Source organism: Mauremys reevesii, linkage group 19 (genome assembly GCF_016161935.1).
Source record: "Mauremys reevesii isolate NIE-2019 linkage group 19, ASM1616193v1, whole genome shotgun sequence".
Lineage (NCBI taxonomy): Eukaryota > Metazoa > Chordata > Testudines > Geoemydidae > Mauremys > Mauremys reevesii.
The window spans coordinates 15845504-15863873 of record NC_052641.1 but is presented as its reverse complement, the minus strand read 5'-3'; the positions used below and the strand labels follow the sequence as shown (position 1 = coordinate 15863873).

Here is an 18370-nt window from a genome sequence, read left to right as displayed (position 1 = left end):
CCCCAGCCCAGGTGGCGGGTGAGTGGAGATGTCACGGGAGGCGATTGTTTGCTGCAGGCTGGGTCAGCGTGGCGGATCGTGACCTAGGGGGAGAGCAGCTCTACCCAAAGCAGCCAGGAAGCAGCAGCAGCAGCAGCCGCCACCAGTAACAGCAGAGAAACTTTGACAAAACTTCTGCAGATCCCACAGCCAGGTGCGGAGCGGAGAGGTGGAAGGACTAAACCCAGGCGAGGTGGCCCCACTCCCCACAGATCGCGAAAAGCCCAGGGGGGGAGGAGACAGGGAGGCTGCTGTGCTTCCACCAGTTATGTTTTTGCAGTTGGAACCCACAGTGATTGAGGGAAGAAGGGAGAGCAAAGTTGAAACAGAAATCAGCGAAGTGGTGCAATAGAAAAGCTAAAATATCTCCTTGGGAACTGCTCATTTTATTCATTTCTCCTCCTATTTTATTTCTACATGCAAAGCCGGCGGAATGTGATGCGTGACAAAGACCTGTGATTTATTATTTAAACTATTACATAAAAAAACACCTAGCAACACCCATATCTCTGGCACCTACAGAAGCCTCCAAATCAGATGTGGCTGATTTAACATTTTCCACCGTTATTTTTTTTTTTAATTACAGTACTATTTTTCTTTCAAAGGGAAGTTATGAACAACTGCAAGTCCGGAAGTGAAAATCTACAGGGACTGTGACAAGAAGTATTTTTATTATTTATATAGATGTGTCTATCAGCATTCTGCGTTTTCATCCAAAGAATAAAGGGAAATGCCAGCTTTGCTGATGTTTCATGGTGAACAGATGGCATTCAAAAAGAGGAAGGACTAAATATCTCATCTTTAAAAAAGGAGATGATTATTTATTGAACTCAAGACTTTTTTTAATCCAAAGAATATATGAATGAAAGATTTCATCTGTCATTATCTGGAGAATAAGAAAAGGCCCCTTTGCTTCTAAAGTGCAGCTAAATCCATAGAAGCAGTAGTGATAATACTGAAATTCAAACAGAGACTTTATATGATGAATTTTCTATCCTATGGATATCATTTTTGAGATTACAAATCAGGAAGATCTATATTTGATCTAGCACCATATCATTTCAATGCCTAATCTTCCCCAGGATTGCTGGAGTGTCCTAGGAATTGCACTGGTGTTGTATGCCATGGGCTGTATTCAGAGTATTAGCTGCAAATCCAAAGTTTTCCGGGAAAGTATTTCAGTGATTGAAGTGAAAGCCTCCATCGATCCTGTTCCCACCAGCATCGACGAGTCATCCAGCGTGGTTCTGCGATACCGGACCCCTCACTTTCGAGCCTCTGCCCAGGTCTTGGTACCGCCTATCCCCAAGAAAGAGACCTGGATCGTGGGTTGGATTCAAGCATGTAGCCATATGGAGTTTTACAACCACTACGGGGAGCAGGGAATGTAAGTATTTCCAGTGAGAGAGAGAGAGTGTGTTCCAGTAGGGAAAGCAGGACTTGGCTGGTGAAGCACCATTTAGCACATTTGATTTAGCTTCTCTAATATTAGAACTGTACACTTCTTTTAAAAAAAGATAAGGGCTTGATCTTGCCCCCTTAAAGGCAATGGGTGTTTTCCCATTGACACCCAGGGGAACAAAATCAGGCCCTAAAACAGAAACGCTTGGTTTAGTAGCTATGCAAATGCAATACCATTTATACAGAGGGTAGCCTGAGTGTTCCAGCAACACTGTAAATCCTGAAAGCAGAAGTCACCCCTGCCATGAGATTGCGGCTATGGTAGAAAACAAGGGTGTTGCTTTTCATATGAAAAGGGAGTTCTTTCCATGCCAGCTCTTCGCTGATGCCCCCTTTTTAAAAAAAGGAAAGGGTGCTTTGACAAATCAGAATGCAAACAAATGCTGACACTTGCAGCGCTCTGCTGCTGTAAACAAGTTGGGTTGCTATTCCTGCAATGTGCTATCAGCAGGGCTGAGTGCTTGACATTACACCAGCCATGAATGTAAGGCAGCATTAGGGGGCTGAATTCTGTTTGCTTTGCTCATTGCAACAGGCTGCCTGCATGGGTGAGGCAAGCAGGATTTGGCTGCAAGAGTGATGGGTTAACCCTCTGCATCACCCTGGGGCTGCGGTTAAAAATGTACATCCCCATCCACACCGTCTAAGAACAGGAAGTGAAAAGAATAGGGGAAAAAACACCACACCTCTCCACCTCTAAATTGTGATGTAAGTGGAAATGCAGCTCCACCTATATATATAAATATTACACACACCCACCCACACAGAATAGCAAGTGTGTGGCTCATGGGTAAAACTAGTCGAAGACTCATGGTGCAGCGGAAGTAGTTTGCCCAGCCAGCAGTACATGAGCCTGACGTTGGAACATAGCGTAGGCTAGGAGAGGCAGGTGGCTTGGTGACTGGACACAATGATGCTGCCCAGTCTCCAGCGGAAGATGGGATGAAAAGATCAGGCTTAAGCAACCTTCCTGCTTGCTAATTCAGCCAGCACCGCGTGAGGGAAATGCTTGCCTAGCTGGGGGAAAGGCCAACTACAAAATGAAAGGTGGGGAGGAGAAGGGGGACAGAGGATAGAACCAGAGAGCAGATGAACCTAACACGTTGCCTTCCCAAAAGGTCCAACTGCCTCTCTGCTGTACTCCACCTTCCAGCGCCTCTGCCCTCCAGGAGCACTGGAGGACCGAGAGAGGGCAAGCTTATCTATAGTATTTGCCCAGCCTAATGACACGAGTTTGACATTTCAGGCGTCAAGTGAATATGTGCCTGACAGGCCTAGCGCCCCAGGGGAGCAGATTGCCAAGTTCCCGATTTCTGTCCCCATTTCCTTTCTCAGCTCATTGCTCAAGCAGAAAGCCCCCCCTCGCCAACACACTAGCAACAGCCAAATATTGATAGAGGTAGGTTGGATGGGGAAGGGGGCAAGATTTTACCGATTCTAAAGCACACACAGTGGGCTGAGTCCTGGAAAGTTGGGCTCACTGTCTGCTCTTTAAAATGGGGTTCTGCAGGGTAGGGGCCAGTAACAAGAAATTAGGGCTGGTGGTTTCAAAGGTTTTCAAAGCTGAAACAAATCGGGTGCCTAACTCCCATAGCCTCATTTGACAATCTCAGCCTAGATGATCAGGTGCGAGGGAAAACACACAAAAATCCACTGGTGCATAAATATAGGTGGGTATTCAGTAAAACAAAACTAACAGGGCAGTTAGATTCTATAACCGACTCTGTCACTTACATGCGGAGAGCTGGAGCAAGTCACTTTGTGTCCGTGCCTCAGTTTCCCCATCTGTACATTGAGGATAATGATGTTGACCTTCCTTTCTAAAATGCTGTGATAGCTGTAGAATAGAAGTTCTGTATAAGAGCTAAGTATTATCAGAGCAGCTGGAATTAAGCTCAGCACATATACAGAGGAACAATGAACTATAATTCAGTAAACAGTGCAAATTTAGGGATGAAAATATCATTGTGTGTGCGCAAAGAGGTGCTTTCCTCTGGGGTCAGCCATATTTAGCTGGCTTTGTACATTATGAAAACATGATTAAAAGTTTGTTGGCCTCTCCATGCCATTTCCCAGACCTGCCACATGATAAAGCTATAAAAAGGGCATTTGGGGAGAAAGACCTCTTAATGCCATTGCACGAAGAGGGATAGCTCAGTGGTTTGAGCATTAGCCTGCTAAACCCAGGGTTCTGAGTTCAATCCTTGAGGGGGCCATTTAGGATCTGGGGCAAAAATCTGTCTGGGGATTGGTCCCAGTGTGGGGTTGGACTAGATGACCTCCTGAAGTCCCTTCCAACCCCAATATTCTATGATTCTAAGAGCTTTTTACCAGTTGAAAGAATGGGCCAGCTCATGAGCTGATGTACATCAGCAGAGTTCCATTGCTGGAGTTTTACAGCAGCGGAGAATTTGGCCCAAGGAAGTAGGAACACTCCCTCTTAAATAGGGACAACTGGATTTTTTTTTAAAATCACGGTTGCAACAGACCATTAAAACAGGCTCTAATAACTCTGAATACAAAAATTAATGTCCATGACCTGAATGAAGTCTGATGGCACAGGAAGGATTCAGGTTGAGAATGGGAGCCTCATCTTCACACCAGGCTTTGAAGCATTTTTGCTTTTACATTCTGAAGTTGTCGCTCAGTCACCTACACCCTGAAGAAGGCAGGCATGGCAGGGGAACAGACTGAGCTGTGCGTACCCCTCAGTACTAGATGGAGGAGAGATACAGAGGCAATCTGTCAAACACATGCTTGTTTAAAAGGATGGCTGCAGCTCAGGGATTAGGTGCCAAATTTTTAGGTTTCTCTCTCACACACACACACACTTTTGAAAAACCTAATGCTAAGAGAAATGTCATTGCTTAAAAAGTCACTGAATGCTTCCTTGGCCATGAAGATTCCCCCTGCAGTGTCATGAGCCAAAAGCAAACAGCAGAGCAATAGAGCACAAGGACTGCAAAGTGAAACTGCCTGCTGGTCCTATTCTGCTGTCCTCCTGCAAACAACTTGCACTGGTTATTAGGTTGCATTGACAGCCCGGTTCTGATACCGCTGCTTACCCGGAGTAGCACTTCCATGGAAGTGAATGGAACTATTTATCTGGAGCAAGGTGCTACTCAACTGGGGTGATCAGAATCAGGCAGTGAAAGCTTTGCTTAAGCAGGGAGGGGAAGGTCAGACCCTACTTAAATTGTAAGCTCTTTGAGGCAGGGACCATGTCTTTGTTATGTGTTTGTACAGTGCCTAGCACAGTTTGGTCCATGACTGGGGCTCCTAGGTGCTATCATAATACAAATTATATAAAATTTACATGAAATTAACCAGGTTAATTTCACTGTCTCCATTGAGTAAAGTACAGGTACCAGCACAGATGGTGATAAGCAAAACACAGACTGATAAATAAATCAGACTTTTTGAGTCATCTGCGAAGGCTTTTTAAAATAAAATTATATATAGATTTTTATCTCTACAATGTTCCTTAAAGTTTTAAAAGAGAGATGCCTTAAAGATTACATCTTCCAGGGCCTACAGCAGAAATAGAATTAAACTGATCTCTGCTATAAAAACAAACCTATATGAAGAATAAACTTCCAAGACCCCAGGAGGGGAAATGTGACTGGAGACTAATCCACTAAAAGAACGGTGACATTTCTGGTGTGCAGCAAACCAACTCATCAAGGTTCCCCCAAAGTCTAAAAGTGGTAACTGCTCTGCTACTCTCACGTATGAATGTCCCCATTCCACTTTCTCATTCACTTCTTGTTCTTTACCAGGAGCCCTACTGAATGGCTTTGCAGTGCTGAAGTAGGTGAGGTAGAGGGTAAAAGCCAATTTATGAAGGAGTTCTATTGAACGTGGAGGATCAGGGGTATAAATCCATAGAAATCCAGTTCAGGATTATTCCCGCTTGTTGCTAATGGACAGCGCTGCCTCGGTCTGTTTCTGCCACCAGCACAGACTTTGTTAGCTGGTGATGTTGGTCACAATGAATCATGTGGAAGGACGGGTGGAAAGCCCAGGATGGCGCTGCATTGACCCCCCGATAGGGCTTCCTCTTGGGCATCTGTGCAGAGCAAAGTCTAGATCTGATGCAAGTGCCCCCTTCTTATTATAAGATCAATATGCAAGGCCATAATGTCATGTGACTAATTAAGGTCTGGCTTCAAGCATTGAGGTCCGAGGATGAGCTAGAACCTGAGTGTTTACTGATGGCACATTATGCTTCTCTGAAAAGGTTAACAATGCATCCATGTCATCCTGCTTGCTGCGGAAAGCTGGAGGTCACTTTGCTGTGTCTGCACACAATGCTGCACTTTTGGCCTCATGTTATGCTGCAGGGGAACATCCAGAGGGATTGTATAAGCCGGGTCCCCTCTTTATGGAATAGAAAGAAACATGCCTGAAAAGGAAATCGGGAGGGCTGGAAAATATGGCTTGATAGGCTACAGCCCGGGCACCATTGCTCCATGGAGATGTAGCTGAAAGAGTATTCATGTGTTAGTAAAGGCCCTATGGTAAGTTAAAGCAGGCCTTTCAGCTACCTAGTTTATGGTGATTCTGGACAACCGGGCAGCAGAGTAAAACACAAACTTGCCAGCATTACAAGCCAGAATCATTGATTTTGGAGCAGCTCCACCTGAAATCAGATAGCCTTAGGAGTTTATACAGCTTCCCTGGTGTTGAAGAATTTACAGTGCAATTTCTGGGCTTTCCATGGCACGGTTTTAATCCCAGAGAGATCCGTTTGTAGCAATGGGGCATTCTGCAGCACCTCCTTCTGAACATGTTAAAATAGCCAGTTGGGGAGAATTATTTGACTTCATATGGACAAGCCACACAATCAAAGGTCATGACCCCTCTTGGCAAGGGATCTTTGATGATAACAACAGGCAAGGGGCAGGAACTCCAGGTTTTGTAGTTCATGAACTATGCTATTTAGTTTCCCTTTGCTCCAGTAACAGGATGATGACGAAGGCCTACTTCTTCCTCTCGCCAACATATGCGAGTAAATTTGAGGCTCATTGAAATCCTCAGGATTAGTCTCACTTGCTAGAATTAGGCATAGAGCCATTGGGTGTTGTGTAAATTTCCTCCCCAAACCTCTCACCTGCTCTGCAGCATCCACTCCTAATCCCCCACCCCCAGCCCGAGTCAGTTTATAAAGTTAAGCCGGTGCACTTCAGCCATATAGAACCCCTTGCCATTTGAGTACTTAGCCTTCTCCCTAAACTCTGCAGATGCACCTCTTGACTGGCAGCACTCCTTACCGGTCTAATCCAGGGCCCAGCAGTCCTGACTTGCAACAACCTTTGCAGAGCTGCTTCTGACCAGAGGCTCTTACATAGTGGTTTTGAGATGCAGACAAAAGATCCATCAGGCACTAAGGTGGAACCAATTAATTTGTTTTCAGTGGCATCCTCAGCCAGATAGTTTGTCCACCAGCCTGTGGCAAGGGTAGGACAAAACAGCTCAGGATTCAGTTACAAACCTCAAGCAGCGGGCTGAGCCCCGAACGAGATGTCCCAGTGTGGTGCGCCCATGTTTGTACTGCGCCTGCGTCTCAGCAGTGGGTACGTTGATAATGCACAGGAACATACAGGAAATTGTCATGCCTCGTCCCCGGGCCTCAGTCAAGCTGAGCATCAGCAACGAGTTGAACGGAAAGTAATCCTAAACCATCTGCTGAAAGGGAGAGAAAGGATTCCCATATGGTATTTCAGAGATCACACTTGATGAGACACTGCTGCAAGGGCTAAACCTGTTGCTATAGTACATGACCTCCTATTCATCTTCCCTTGCGGGGAAGAGTTCACTGAAAAAATCCCTGGAGCTTTTCTTTTTCATCCCTTGTTGAGGGGCGTAGGGGAGGAATGACTCCTAGCTGTTTAAGAGACACTCATATAATCAGTCTCCCCTGTGCCATAGGGGTTATGGCTAGAATCCACTCCGAGGGTTTCTTTTTACAGTTTTAGGTCAGAAGTGGCTCTCAGGCAAAGGACTCCCTCTGTCTGTTGGCAATATACTCGGAAGAACAAGAACTGCCGCAGACAGTATGTTAGCCAATAGGTTTGTAGCATATGACAAACCAAATCAGGCTATATACCCCTACAGGTTCTGATGACATCACATGGCACTGAACTTACCAGGCTGGGGGCAGGATGCCAGGTTTCTGTGGCCTGGACGTTCTGAGGCCAGGACGTTCAGAAGCGACTAATGATTTTTAGGGGCCCAACTTGAGACACCTTAAAGGGACCTGATTTCCAGGAAGTGCAAATCAGGCTCCTTGAAGGTGGGCACCCAAAGTTGCTAGTCACTTTTGAAGATCTTGACCCCAGATCTTAGCGCCCTGTGCAGTTTCCTAAAATAATGCTTTGCACTTCATATTTTCCTTTTATGTTGTGTCTTCTATATTGCAACAACCCTGAGCACTGTACAGACAACAGCACTAGACATGCAGCCACCCAGTATACAGCATAACCACAAGTGCAAGGCTTTTAACCAAGGACACCACGACAAACCTTGGGTGGTATAAAATATCCCACAGCCTGGTTAGAGCCAAATGCTGCTAACTCGCGAAAGACATCTCATGGGGCTTTCCAAACATTAAACTCAATAGCCCTCAGAACAGCTTTGTGAGGTAGCTTGTATTGTTCCCACATTACAGATTAGGAAACTGAGGCAAAGAGAGGGGCAGTGGCAAGCCCAAAACCATACAGTGAGTCAATATCAAAGCTTGGATTAGACTGGACTCTCCTGCTCCCAGTCCTGTGCTCAAAGCATGTTTCTCTGATTTACTCTAAGGGCTGTTTTAAGGTTGGGACATAAGACTTGTACTGAAGTGCAAGAAAGTCCCCCCAAAACACAGTAATTCTAGCGCCAGTAGGAATTCAGTGTGCACATGAGAACCAGCGTTGCCAGCCCAATTTGCAAAAGCAGGTCTCCAGAATGCAGCTTGGCCTTTGGGCTCACATCAGCATTTGTGGTCACTGGAGTCTGGGGTGTTTACTTTGCAAAAAATCAGGCGCTCAGCTGAGCTCAGCTACCTCTGGCATCATGTTCCTCTGACCCACTAATCAGCTTCTCATAATGGGCTTGAAAAATCCAACTGGAAGGGTCAAAACTCCAGCATTTGACATTAAACGTGCAGGTCGGGCAGGAACATTTTTGTTCATCTCCTCAATAGAAAGCACTAGCCTTTCCCTTGGAGTCCTGTGATTACGTTTAAACTTGCAATCAGAAAGACCGACTGCGGCTGCTCTCCCCTCCCCGTCCTGGTTTAGAGGGCATTGAACCACTTGGCTTTTGCTTTTGTGGTTACTGTGATGGCCTCCAAACCCTTGGGTCTGGGGTGTGGCACTTTTGTCTAACGGTGACAGCAGGTGATGAGGAGTCAGAACGTCTAGGTGCTTTCCCCAGCTCTGCCACTAACATTTATCATTTGTATTTTGGTAGGTAGTGCCTGAGGCGCCAACCAAAATTGGACCCACCTTGTGCTAGGCACCACACAGGCTGGAGGCTCTCTGCTCTGAAGAGCTTACAGGCTAAATAGACAAAAGGTGGGAGGGGAAGTGACTTGTCCAAGCTCAGCCATGAGGTCAGCAGTGGAGTGGGGGGAACAGAACCCGGGTCTCCCGAGTCCCACTCTAGGGGCACTAGCCATTGGACTGCACTCTCTCACTGCTCTAACTTGCTGTGATGTTGGGTCAGGCATTTAGGGCCAGATTCTTAGATGTGTCGAGCACTCCCAGACCCTATTAATGTGAGTGGTCTCTAGGTGCTGAGCAACTTGCGGGGGAGGGGGAAAAATCAGACCATTTACTTCTCTGTGCTTCAACGTCTGGAAAATGGATAAAACACACGGTAGGTGGAAGAGGGCTACAGGGCTTATTAGCGTTTGGAAAATGCAGTGAGCGCCCTGGATTTAGAAATGCAAAGTATTATACGCAGATCCTCTATACGTTTGTCAATCCACAGATCACAAAACCCAGCACGCAGGCAAACCTCCAGCCAACGGCGTAATATTTTAAATGCCAGCGTTGCTTCTTTTGCAATAAGTTTTGAGATGTTTTAGCAGACTTGGCATATGAGGAAATGGGGTGATGGGGGATGGCTGAATTTCTGCCAACTCTTTGGGAATGATGGGGGGAGGGGGCAGAGCTTCCCTTGAGTGACATTTCCCCAGTGGAAAGCCCCTCCTACTCCTAAGTTTGATCAGAACAGCAGAGCTGAGTCAGACTGCTCTGATGGGGGGGCGGGGGGGGAGAGAGAAGGGAGGGGAGTGGAGGGGAGCCTTTTGTATGCAGAACAGACACACTTCACTTTTTAATTTGCCAGTGGGGCCATTTACCTCCCTGCACTCTCCAGCTGCCTAATTAAGAACAATCTTCCCAGCTGTAACGCCCCCCCCCTTGCAGGGAAGGCTGCTCTTTTGTAGCAGCCCGAAGGTCACTGGAACAACTTGCCTCATTATTATTGGTTTGGTTGGGTTTTTAGCTGCACAGTCAAGTCTTGTGCTGTAAGAAAGTTGTCTTAGATTAAAGTGGAGGGACTGGGGAAGGGGGTAGAGGGAAAGGCTGGGCCTTATTTAATGTAATTTGTATTAAAGTAGTGTCCGGAGCCCCCGGTCAGTATCAGAACCCCATTGTTCTGGATGCTGTACAAGGCAATCCTTGCCCATGACTAGGGCCCTACCAAATTCCTGGCCGTGAAATCTGGTCTGTTGTGTACTTTTACCCCATAGTCTACAGCTTTCACGTGCAAAACCAGCATTTCTCAAACAGGAGGTCCTGACCCAAAAGGGGGTTGCAAGGTTATTGTAAGGGGGTCATGGTATTGCCACCATTACGTCTTTGCTGCCTTCAGAACTAGGTGGCCGGAGAGGAGTGGCTGTTGGCCAGGTGCCCAGCTCTGAAGGCAGTGCCCTGCCACCAGCAGCGCAGAAGTAAGGGTGGCAATACCAAGACCCCCATTCAATAACCTTGCAACCCTGCCCCCCACAACACCCTTTTGGGTCAGGACCCCTACAGTTACAACACTGTGAAATTTCAGATTTAAATATATGAAATCATGAAATTTATGATTTTTTAAATCCTATGACCATGAAATTGAGCAAAATGGACCATGAATTTGGAGGGCCCTACCCATGACTGGTATAGAGCAGGGGCAGACGGAGAGGACAGTGGCTTGTCCAGAATGTTGAACAATCGTGTGTGGTTAGAGACTGAATGAAGATAAGAAGGTCCCTGCTAAACACAAGTATTTATTTCAGGACTTAGCGAGTGGCAGGGCCCTCTGAAAGCCATTAGACTGCCGACCTCCTCTCCCCACCACTCAAGGCTGCTCCTCCTGTCCCATAGGATTGGGAGTCTGACTGCCAGCTTGGCAGCAGCCCTGCCTAGTTGGGAGACTTGGGTTTGACTCCTCCTCTTACTGAAAACCAGCAGGGGCCCGGAAATTGGAGGCAGCTTATTTGTCCTAGAGGCAAGGGAATGAGTAAGAGGCTGAGTAAGGAGCAGCACAAGACCGGTTGCAATAAAGGGTTTTTAAGGGACAGGAGAAAAGAGAACTGGGGTGGGTCTCATGGCTCTGATAGTGATATACAGGGCCCTCTGTAGAAGTTTAGAAACACCAGTATATTTGAGAGCACGCCCACTAGTTAAATTGCAACCACACTGGTACCAAGCCTAGAGACTGAATTTCCAATTCTGTTTGATACCAGGGCAGTGGTGTCCCCCAGCTCTAGGACTGGGCCTAGGCATTTGCAACCAGAAGGGATGAGCTCTCATCACAGAGTAACACTGGGAGCACAAATCCCAATAGAGGAAGATACAGGGGAGCTGCACTGAGAGCCACCCCCGCTCTCAGGCCGTACAATGAAAACCCAGCCCAGCGAGTCCCTGTGCTAATCAGTTTTCCGTGATTCCTTCTTGGTTGTGGCAGGTCGAGTTGGGAGCTCCCAGATCTGCAAGATGGCAAGATCCAGGCCATAAGCGACTCGGACGGCGTGAACTACCCCTGGTACGGCAACACCACAGAAACCTGCATGATCGTGGGACCCACCAGGAAGGAATCCAAGTTCAACATCAGCATGAATGATAACTTCTACCCAAGTGTCACATGGGCGGTGCCTGTGAGCGAGAGCAACATGGCAAAACTCACGAGCATCCACCGGGATCAAAGCTTCACCACCTGGTTGGTTGCCACCAACACAGCCACCAGCGAGATGGTGATCCTGCAGACTGTCAAGTGGCGTATGAGGCTGGGCATAGACGTGAATCCCAGCAGACCCTTGGGGCAGCGTGCCACACTGCAGCAACCCTTTGCTCAAGAGCAGCCCCAGGTCCTTAGCAAGAATGAGCCAATACCACCCAGTGCCCTTGTGAAACCCAATGCCAATGATGCTCAGGTACTCATGTGGAGGCCAAAGGACGGGCCACCACTAGTGGTGATCCCTTCAAAATATCGGTAATAGCAACCTGGCATCCCGGCACCAGAAGGGAAGAAAATAACCCTGCACTTAAGATACTTTTAGAATCTAATCAAAATTGAGATGCACTTTTTATTCATTCAACAGAAATGCAACCATTCTACCTTCTCCCATTGGGACGGATCTCACTGTGCTGAAGCTAAAGAGGAGACCTTGACCAGGGTCTGTCTCATCACCTGATTCCTAAGGGAGGAATCAGCAAACTAAACTTTATTTCTAGCCCTGTAACTTTCTTTTCTTCCTGACTTTAGTTATGGTTTGAACTTCAGTCTCATTAGCTCACCCAGATTGTCCAGAACAAAATAAGATTTTTATCGGGGATTTTATTATGTTTGGTGGGAGGAAAGGGATTTTTTTTTCTCCCCAGAATGAAACTCAAGTTCCTGGAGCTAAACGCTGACTATTTATTTATTATGCGTTTTTTTTTAAATGATAAAAGGTTCTGAGTTGCAAACCTAAGTCATGCGGCCTTATGTAGACTTTGCTTTGCATTGCCAAACTTTTGCCTTAAAGCTGTGTTTGAAAGAAAATTTCATCTCACCAAGCAGAATCTCTTTTCTACAAGATTTTAGGGAGGGTCAGGGGAAGCGTTCTGGAGCAAGGGATAGATTGTCAGTGTATCAAGTGATGAGGAGGAAGGAATGATAATGGAAGAAACCAGATTAAAAAGAAAACCTTCCTGGTTTTAAACATGGAACAAGAAAGCATGGAAATAAACCCAGCTCAAACCCAGTTGTTTTGCTGTATGAGCAGAAATGGGACTAGTACTGCACACAGTTGCAATGCAAGTAACAAGTTTGTTAGAGAAACGTCTGTGGACAAGAGCTGCCAGGCCCCTCACTGCTTGATAGAAGGGGTCATCACAGCCTTGCATTGCTAAAGCCTTCTGAGCTGAGCCTCTTCTGGCATGAGAATACGAGACAATCCAGACAATGGTGGGAACGACTGGAGATGTGGTACTCAAAAAAACACAAATTAGGGGAGTTAGTTCCATCTTGCTTGCCCTGAGGAGATGACTTTCTCCTTCCAAACGAGCCCACTATTATTTCCCCCTAGGCTATCGTGAATGGTGGGTCACATGCAAACTGTAATATATGTGGGGTCAAATTCTGCCATCGGTTACTCCCATGAAACCCCAATGAACTCATAACAGGTGGGGTGTGAGGAGCAAGATACAGCGGAACCCATCTAAAATCACTGGGGCTGCATGGGTGTAAATGAGGGCAGCTGTTGTCCACTGGAGTCTCTGACCCAGGAAGAATTATACCTGTGAAAATAATTTGCACCCTTCCTATTAACAGTGAAAACAAAAAAAAAGTCTCCTCTTACTATAGCTTTAGTGCTCACCTGGGCTGATGGAGAAGCAGCCTCATGGTCCCACCGGATTCAGATGGCTTTCAGTGATAAGGGTTGTGGGTGATGACATAGCTGCAGAGATATGGTGGAAGCATACATGTGTAAGCAGGCGACCCCTAAGAAGATGAAAATAATGCAAAAATCTGCATCCTGCAGGAAGGATGCTCCGGGAAGTCATGTCTGTTTGGAACATAAGTCAGGGCCCTAAGAAATCATTTGGTGGATCTCCTGGGTGGCCTCAGAGACACCACCAGTATTTCTCCAAAGACAGGAAGCATGAAAAGGAGGCAGCTCGACTGAGACGTGTAGCTGAGGAGAGTTTAGAAATGGAGGAACTTGTATGGTGGAGGCAGTGTGGGCTGGAGGACAGGGCAGGGGCTGGGAGGAGACCACCTACCTTCTGTTTTCAGCTCTTCTTGTATGGCCTCAGGTAAGTCTCTTTGCCTCTCCACTGCACCTGTAAAATGAAGATAGTGACACTTCCCCTTCCCGAGGAATTGCTTAGGGACTAGGAGTGCTCACAGGTTCTGTACCTGGCTGGTCCCTGCTCAGCTGGTCTCACCGGGACTCCCCAAGACTCCCATCTGGATCTGACATTTTCCACGCTATGCTCCAAGCAGCTCTGTCTCTCCCCCACACTCATCGGCTAGCTGCTAGCATTGCAGCCAGCCTCCATGCACACTCTTTAAAGAGTTCACCAGCAAGACAGCCTTACGATATACCAGGACCCTCCCTACTTTGTGTCCAACCCCTTTATTTTGGCAGCATGCTCAAATGGAACCCTCCCGCTCAGGGACCAGAAGCCTCAATACCTGCTTCCAAGCCCCAGCATCCCACATGACAGCACCTATAGTCATCCTTCATGTCACCAGACTCAGAGTTGATTCCCATAAGAACATAACATAAGAACATAAGAAAGGCCGTACCGGGTCAGACCAAAGGTCCATCTAGCCCAGTATCTGTCTACCGACAGTGGCCAATGCCAGGTGCCCCTGAGGGAGTGAACCTAACAGGCAATGATCAGTGATCTCTCTCCTGCCATCAATCTCCAAGCAGCAGCAGTGTTCATGGGCATTCCGGGAGAGACTGCTTCAGATGGGATTTGTCCACAGATGCCTGCACTCTTCCCAACAGGCAGATATCTGACTCAGGGAGCCAGTCATTAGATGCAGTTTGCCAACCAACGGCCAAAGAAGGCTTAAACCCAGGCCTTAGATCTAGAGAGGATGATGAATCAAGCTTGTGAGACCTTGTGGTGTGCCTGGTGACTGCCTCCATCATTCTTAAGTTCCCCTTTCTTGTGTCTAATCAGCTCCCAGCTATAGCTTGACTTGTACAGACCCTTGAGACTTATCCATATCCTCTCCCGGGCAATACCACGCAATAGCAAATCACTGAATACGGCAAAACCTCTTCCTGGTGCGTCCGGACTGATGATAGTTGGGATGGGCCCAAGTGGTGAAGCTTGCATCCATTTCTCAGCAGCCCCAAAGTTTAATGTGTGCACGTTGGGGAAGGAAGGGGGAGGTGTTTTTCAGGCCTGGCATTATTTTGAGCCTTTTTCTGAAGTGCTGAGTATTTGCAGCTCCTTTTGACTTCAGTACAGGTTGTGGGTTCTCAGCACCTCTGGCACAAAAAATCAGAACACTCCTTCATAAAGCTAGTTAAGACAGTGGGTTCTGAAGAAAGATTTCTTCTCCTGCTCATCCGAAATCACATTCAGGGAATCCTCAGGCCATATTCCATTTAGCGTGGCATTAGGCTTAGTCTCTGGGTACATGAAACAAGCCAGATTTCTACCGCCTATCTTGCTGGATTGGATACACCCCTGCAATTTGACATTAACCTCCTTGCTAAGACTTTCCTGCTGCACTGAGTAGACCTGGCTGGGCAGTAAATGTGAGAATGAAGGTTCATGTCAGGGGTCAGTTTTGCATAGCCTTTGCAAGGCCTTTAACTCCCACTCCATCCCAAGAATGCCTCTCCTGTTTCCTTGTTGGAAACATCCCTCCCTCCTCCCTTTGTGCTGGTGTAGAAAAAGGACACTGCCTTTTTAAGACTTCATGCTTTGTGATTAAAAAAGTGATGTTTTTCCAATGCTGCTCCATTACGAAAACTGCTGAGGACAGATTGAGCCAACACAAAAGGGGTGGCGGCTGCAAATGAAAAGTGCTATGCACACCACTATTTATATGGCTGGTTAATAACTCAATAGCCATATATTTAGAATTGCTTTGCATAGCACTTAGCCTCTCCTTTGGTACTTGAATCTTCAGGGCATCAGCTCATGCACTGAGTGGCTGCGATCAGCAGCGGTAAATACAGCTACCTCTCTATTAGGGTAGCCAAGCAATTGATGGGATTGTACGAGGGACGTGTCCTGAAGGAAGTGCAGAGCTAAAGCTGGGTATTGCTGGAAACATGAGCTATTGCACCTCTGGGTACAGATCTAGTGCGCAACGTGAGTGTGGTAGCTCCGGTGATCCCATCTTACTCCTCTCATGATGGGCAGTTCTCTATGGCTCCAAGCTAGTGCATGAGCTGAAATGTGCCAGTCTCTGCTCAGGAAGAACTGGGTCAGTCTCTGCTGCATGTCAGGAGAGAGAGGATGGGCAGAGATGCGGAGGGACCAGGATGGAAACAGCAAGGAGTCCCTCATGTTAACATCCATCTCCTGCACACTGAAAGGAGGCAGGACTTCATGGCTTCTTGTTCACTAGCAAACCACGTGAGCGATGGCACATGGATTCCATTCCTGGCTTTCATTATGTTTATATGTACCAGCTAGCATGGCAAGAAGCAGCAGAGAGCCTGCAATGAGCTCAGAAAAAGGCAGTTGGATTAGGATGGTGCTTTGGCTGGGGGAGAGAAGGGTTACCTTAGACTCCGTAGCAGAGGTTCCTCTCTAGCATTCTGCCCACATTCATGCTGCAGCAATATGAACCGTCCTTGGGGTCTTGCAGAGATACTGTGAAAACATAATGAAGATGTACCAAGTCTGGACACTTAACAGAAATGTAAAAACAAAACCCTGCTTTTATAATGGAGAGAAATAAAGTGGAATTTTCAAACAAGTCTGCCAGAGTGGTTAGGGGTGGGGTTTGGATTTTTTTTAATTTTTTTTTTTAAGGTAAAGATTACATGGTGTTTGCATTCATGCTCAGATCTCCACATTAAACAAACACTCTGCTTGCAGCGCATGTGCTGTTTTTGTGTGCATTTCCACAATGCGTGGAGGTACTGCTTAAAAACTCAGGGGAGCTTTCCACCCTCCCCTAACCACCATCTGGGCTGATATGTGCCCTGTGATAAAACTGCCAGGCTAACCTAGCCTGGAGCACCCATCAGGGTAGACACCAGTTGAGCTTCTGTACAATTTGGTTACCTGATGTGGTTTTCACTGCCAAGCACTCAGGGCCATTCTATAGCGGCAGGTGAGCAGCTGCCCTGGGTACCAACTTGCAGGGGTTACCATGCAGCTGTGCTGATTGGCTAGATTTGGTTTTGGTTTTTTTTGGCATGGCGCTTCGATGCAGGAGGGTGGTGGCTGAAAAATGCCTACGGCCACTCCTGCAAGCAGAACTTTGTAGACCTTTGCGGGACTTCAGGATATAATTTTAGAACCACTGGTCTATAGGAATAACTTCAACCTACCCCCCCTTCCATCTGTCTCCATAACTCCCCCCTCCCACACCCCCAACTCTTGCCATTGTTAAGATTCACGTCACTTTTCAAGAAGAAAGGCAGCACCTAATCCAACAGGAAAGTGTCCGAGAAGGTAGGGACCTGGGCTTTAGGCCAACAGCTCTAAGCTAATAGATTAATCAATAGGACCTCTCATGGCATTGCCTAGGTCTCAACTGCAACTTCCTCTTGACATTCAGCTAGCCGCACTGTGGGTTCCCCACCCTCCTCAGGAAATACGTCTTTGCATCTAGTTCTGGATCGTCACTTCCCCTTTTGCAGAACCACTGCTGCCAGATCACTCACTGCTGCCAAAGGTGCGAGGCCAGGCAGGGACTTCTCAGCAAGGAGTCTGAGAAAGGCCCAACCTGTTCTATGCAAGAGGTTCCACCCTGCAGCGCTGGCTAGTTCCTGGCAGATCAAGGACACCTGTTCTGGTGCAGACTGTCTGTCTTTCTGTAACTGCAGCAAGGCAGTTTGGTGGCTTGCCCAGCACATGCCCATGAAAAAGGGCACAAAGGGACTGCTCCTGCTGTGTAGATGTGGGTGCACATGTGCTCTTTATATTGTCCACCAGTTAGGCCTGATTTCCAAGATACCAATTTTGGTTGCTTGATTTCTGCTCTGCTTGTTTACCAGTCATAATCGTAACAGTCCTTGGGTGGTATCAGTTGAGCCTTTCTGTTTAAATTAATTCAGTCTGTTTGTCTCCTCACAGCTTTCCTTAATCCGTGATAGAGAGTTCATTGTGACCATTCATGAACCTCTGCCCACTTTTCAGCAGTTGAGCTTATGACTATGGCAAATTTGTAGATTGCATTACCACAGCAACCCCCTTCTGTGCCCAATCCACAGAGGATGAGAGTCTAGTAAGGCCCCCAGCTACCAAGCCGGACGTTTTAGCTCAAACTGGAGACACCCCTGTCATTAGGTCTAGAGTTACCTAGTGCTAACCCCTAAATCCCCATGGCATCCTAAAAAATAGGTACCAATGACACAGGGAAGGGTAGGAGAGACTTCCTGGAAGCCAAATTTAGGCTACTAGGAAAGAGACTGAAATCCAGGACCTCTATGGTGGCAGTCTCAGAAATGCTTCCAGTTCCATGCACAGGACCAGGTAGGCAGGCAGGCAGAGCTTCAGAGTCTCAATGCATGGATGAGACAGTGGTGTAGGGAGGAGGAAACTTTTGGGATAGGGGGAGCCTATATAGGAAGGATGGGCTCCACCTAAACCAAAGTGGATCCAGACTGCTGGCACTTAACATTAAAAAGGTTGCAGAGCAGTTTTTAAACTAAGATGGAGAAAGCCAGTTGCTGCAGAGGAGCATGTGGATTGGA

General features: G+C 47.1%; 2 protein-coding genes across 5 annotated transcripts in view; one reads left to right on the top strand and one right to left on the bottom strand.

The window, feature by feature from the left end:
* PLPP7 (phospholipid phosphatase 7 (inactive)) overlaps positions 1-18370 on the bottom strand; it is a 55851-nt gene that overhangs the window by 28066 nt on the left and 9415 nt on the right. For 2 of the 3 annotated variants that reach the window (XM_039506343.1, XM_039506346.1), the window contains 6 exons: positions 16227-16316; positions 13746-13805; positions 13340-13420; positions 6995-7185; positions 4040-4214; positions 3235-3337 (listed from right to left, as the gene is read on the bottom strand). The gene's annotated coding sequence lies outside the window, so the exon portion shown is untranslated. Of the gene's footprint in view, positions 1-3234; positions 3338-4039; positions 4215-6994; positions 7189-13339; positions 13421-13745; positions 13806-16226; positions 16317-18370 lie in introns of those variants that run through there. The other variant, XM_039506345.1, reaches the window with a different exon arrangement.
* Positions 6-12953, top strand: FAM78A (family with sequence similarity 78 member A). Of its 2 annotated transcripts, none has more exons than XM_039506341.1 (3): positions 6-193; positions 645-1426; positions 11446-12953. In XM_039506341.1, exons 2-3 carry the CDS (start codon positions 1104-1106, stop codon positions 11972-11974), a joined length of 852 nt encoding a protein of 283 aa, XP_039362275.1. In that variant the 5' UTR covers positions 6-193; positions 645-1103; the 3' UTR covers positions 11975-12953. The 2 variants fall into 2 exon arrangements, with proteins under 2 accessions (XP_039362275.1, XP_039362276.1); XM_039506342.1 differs by having other exon boundaries at positions 626-1426.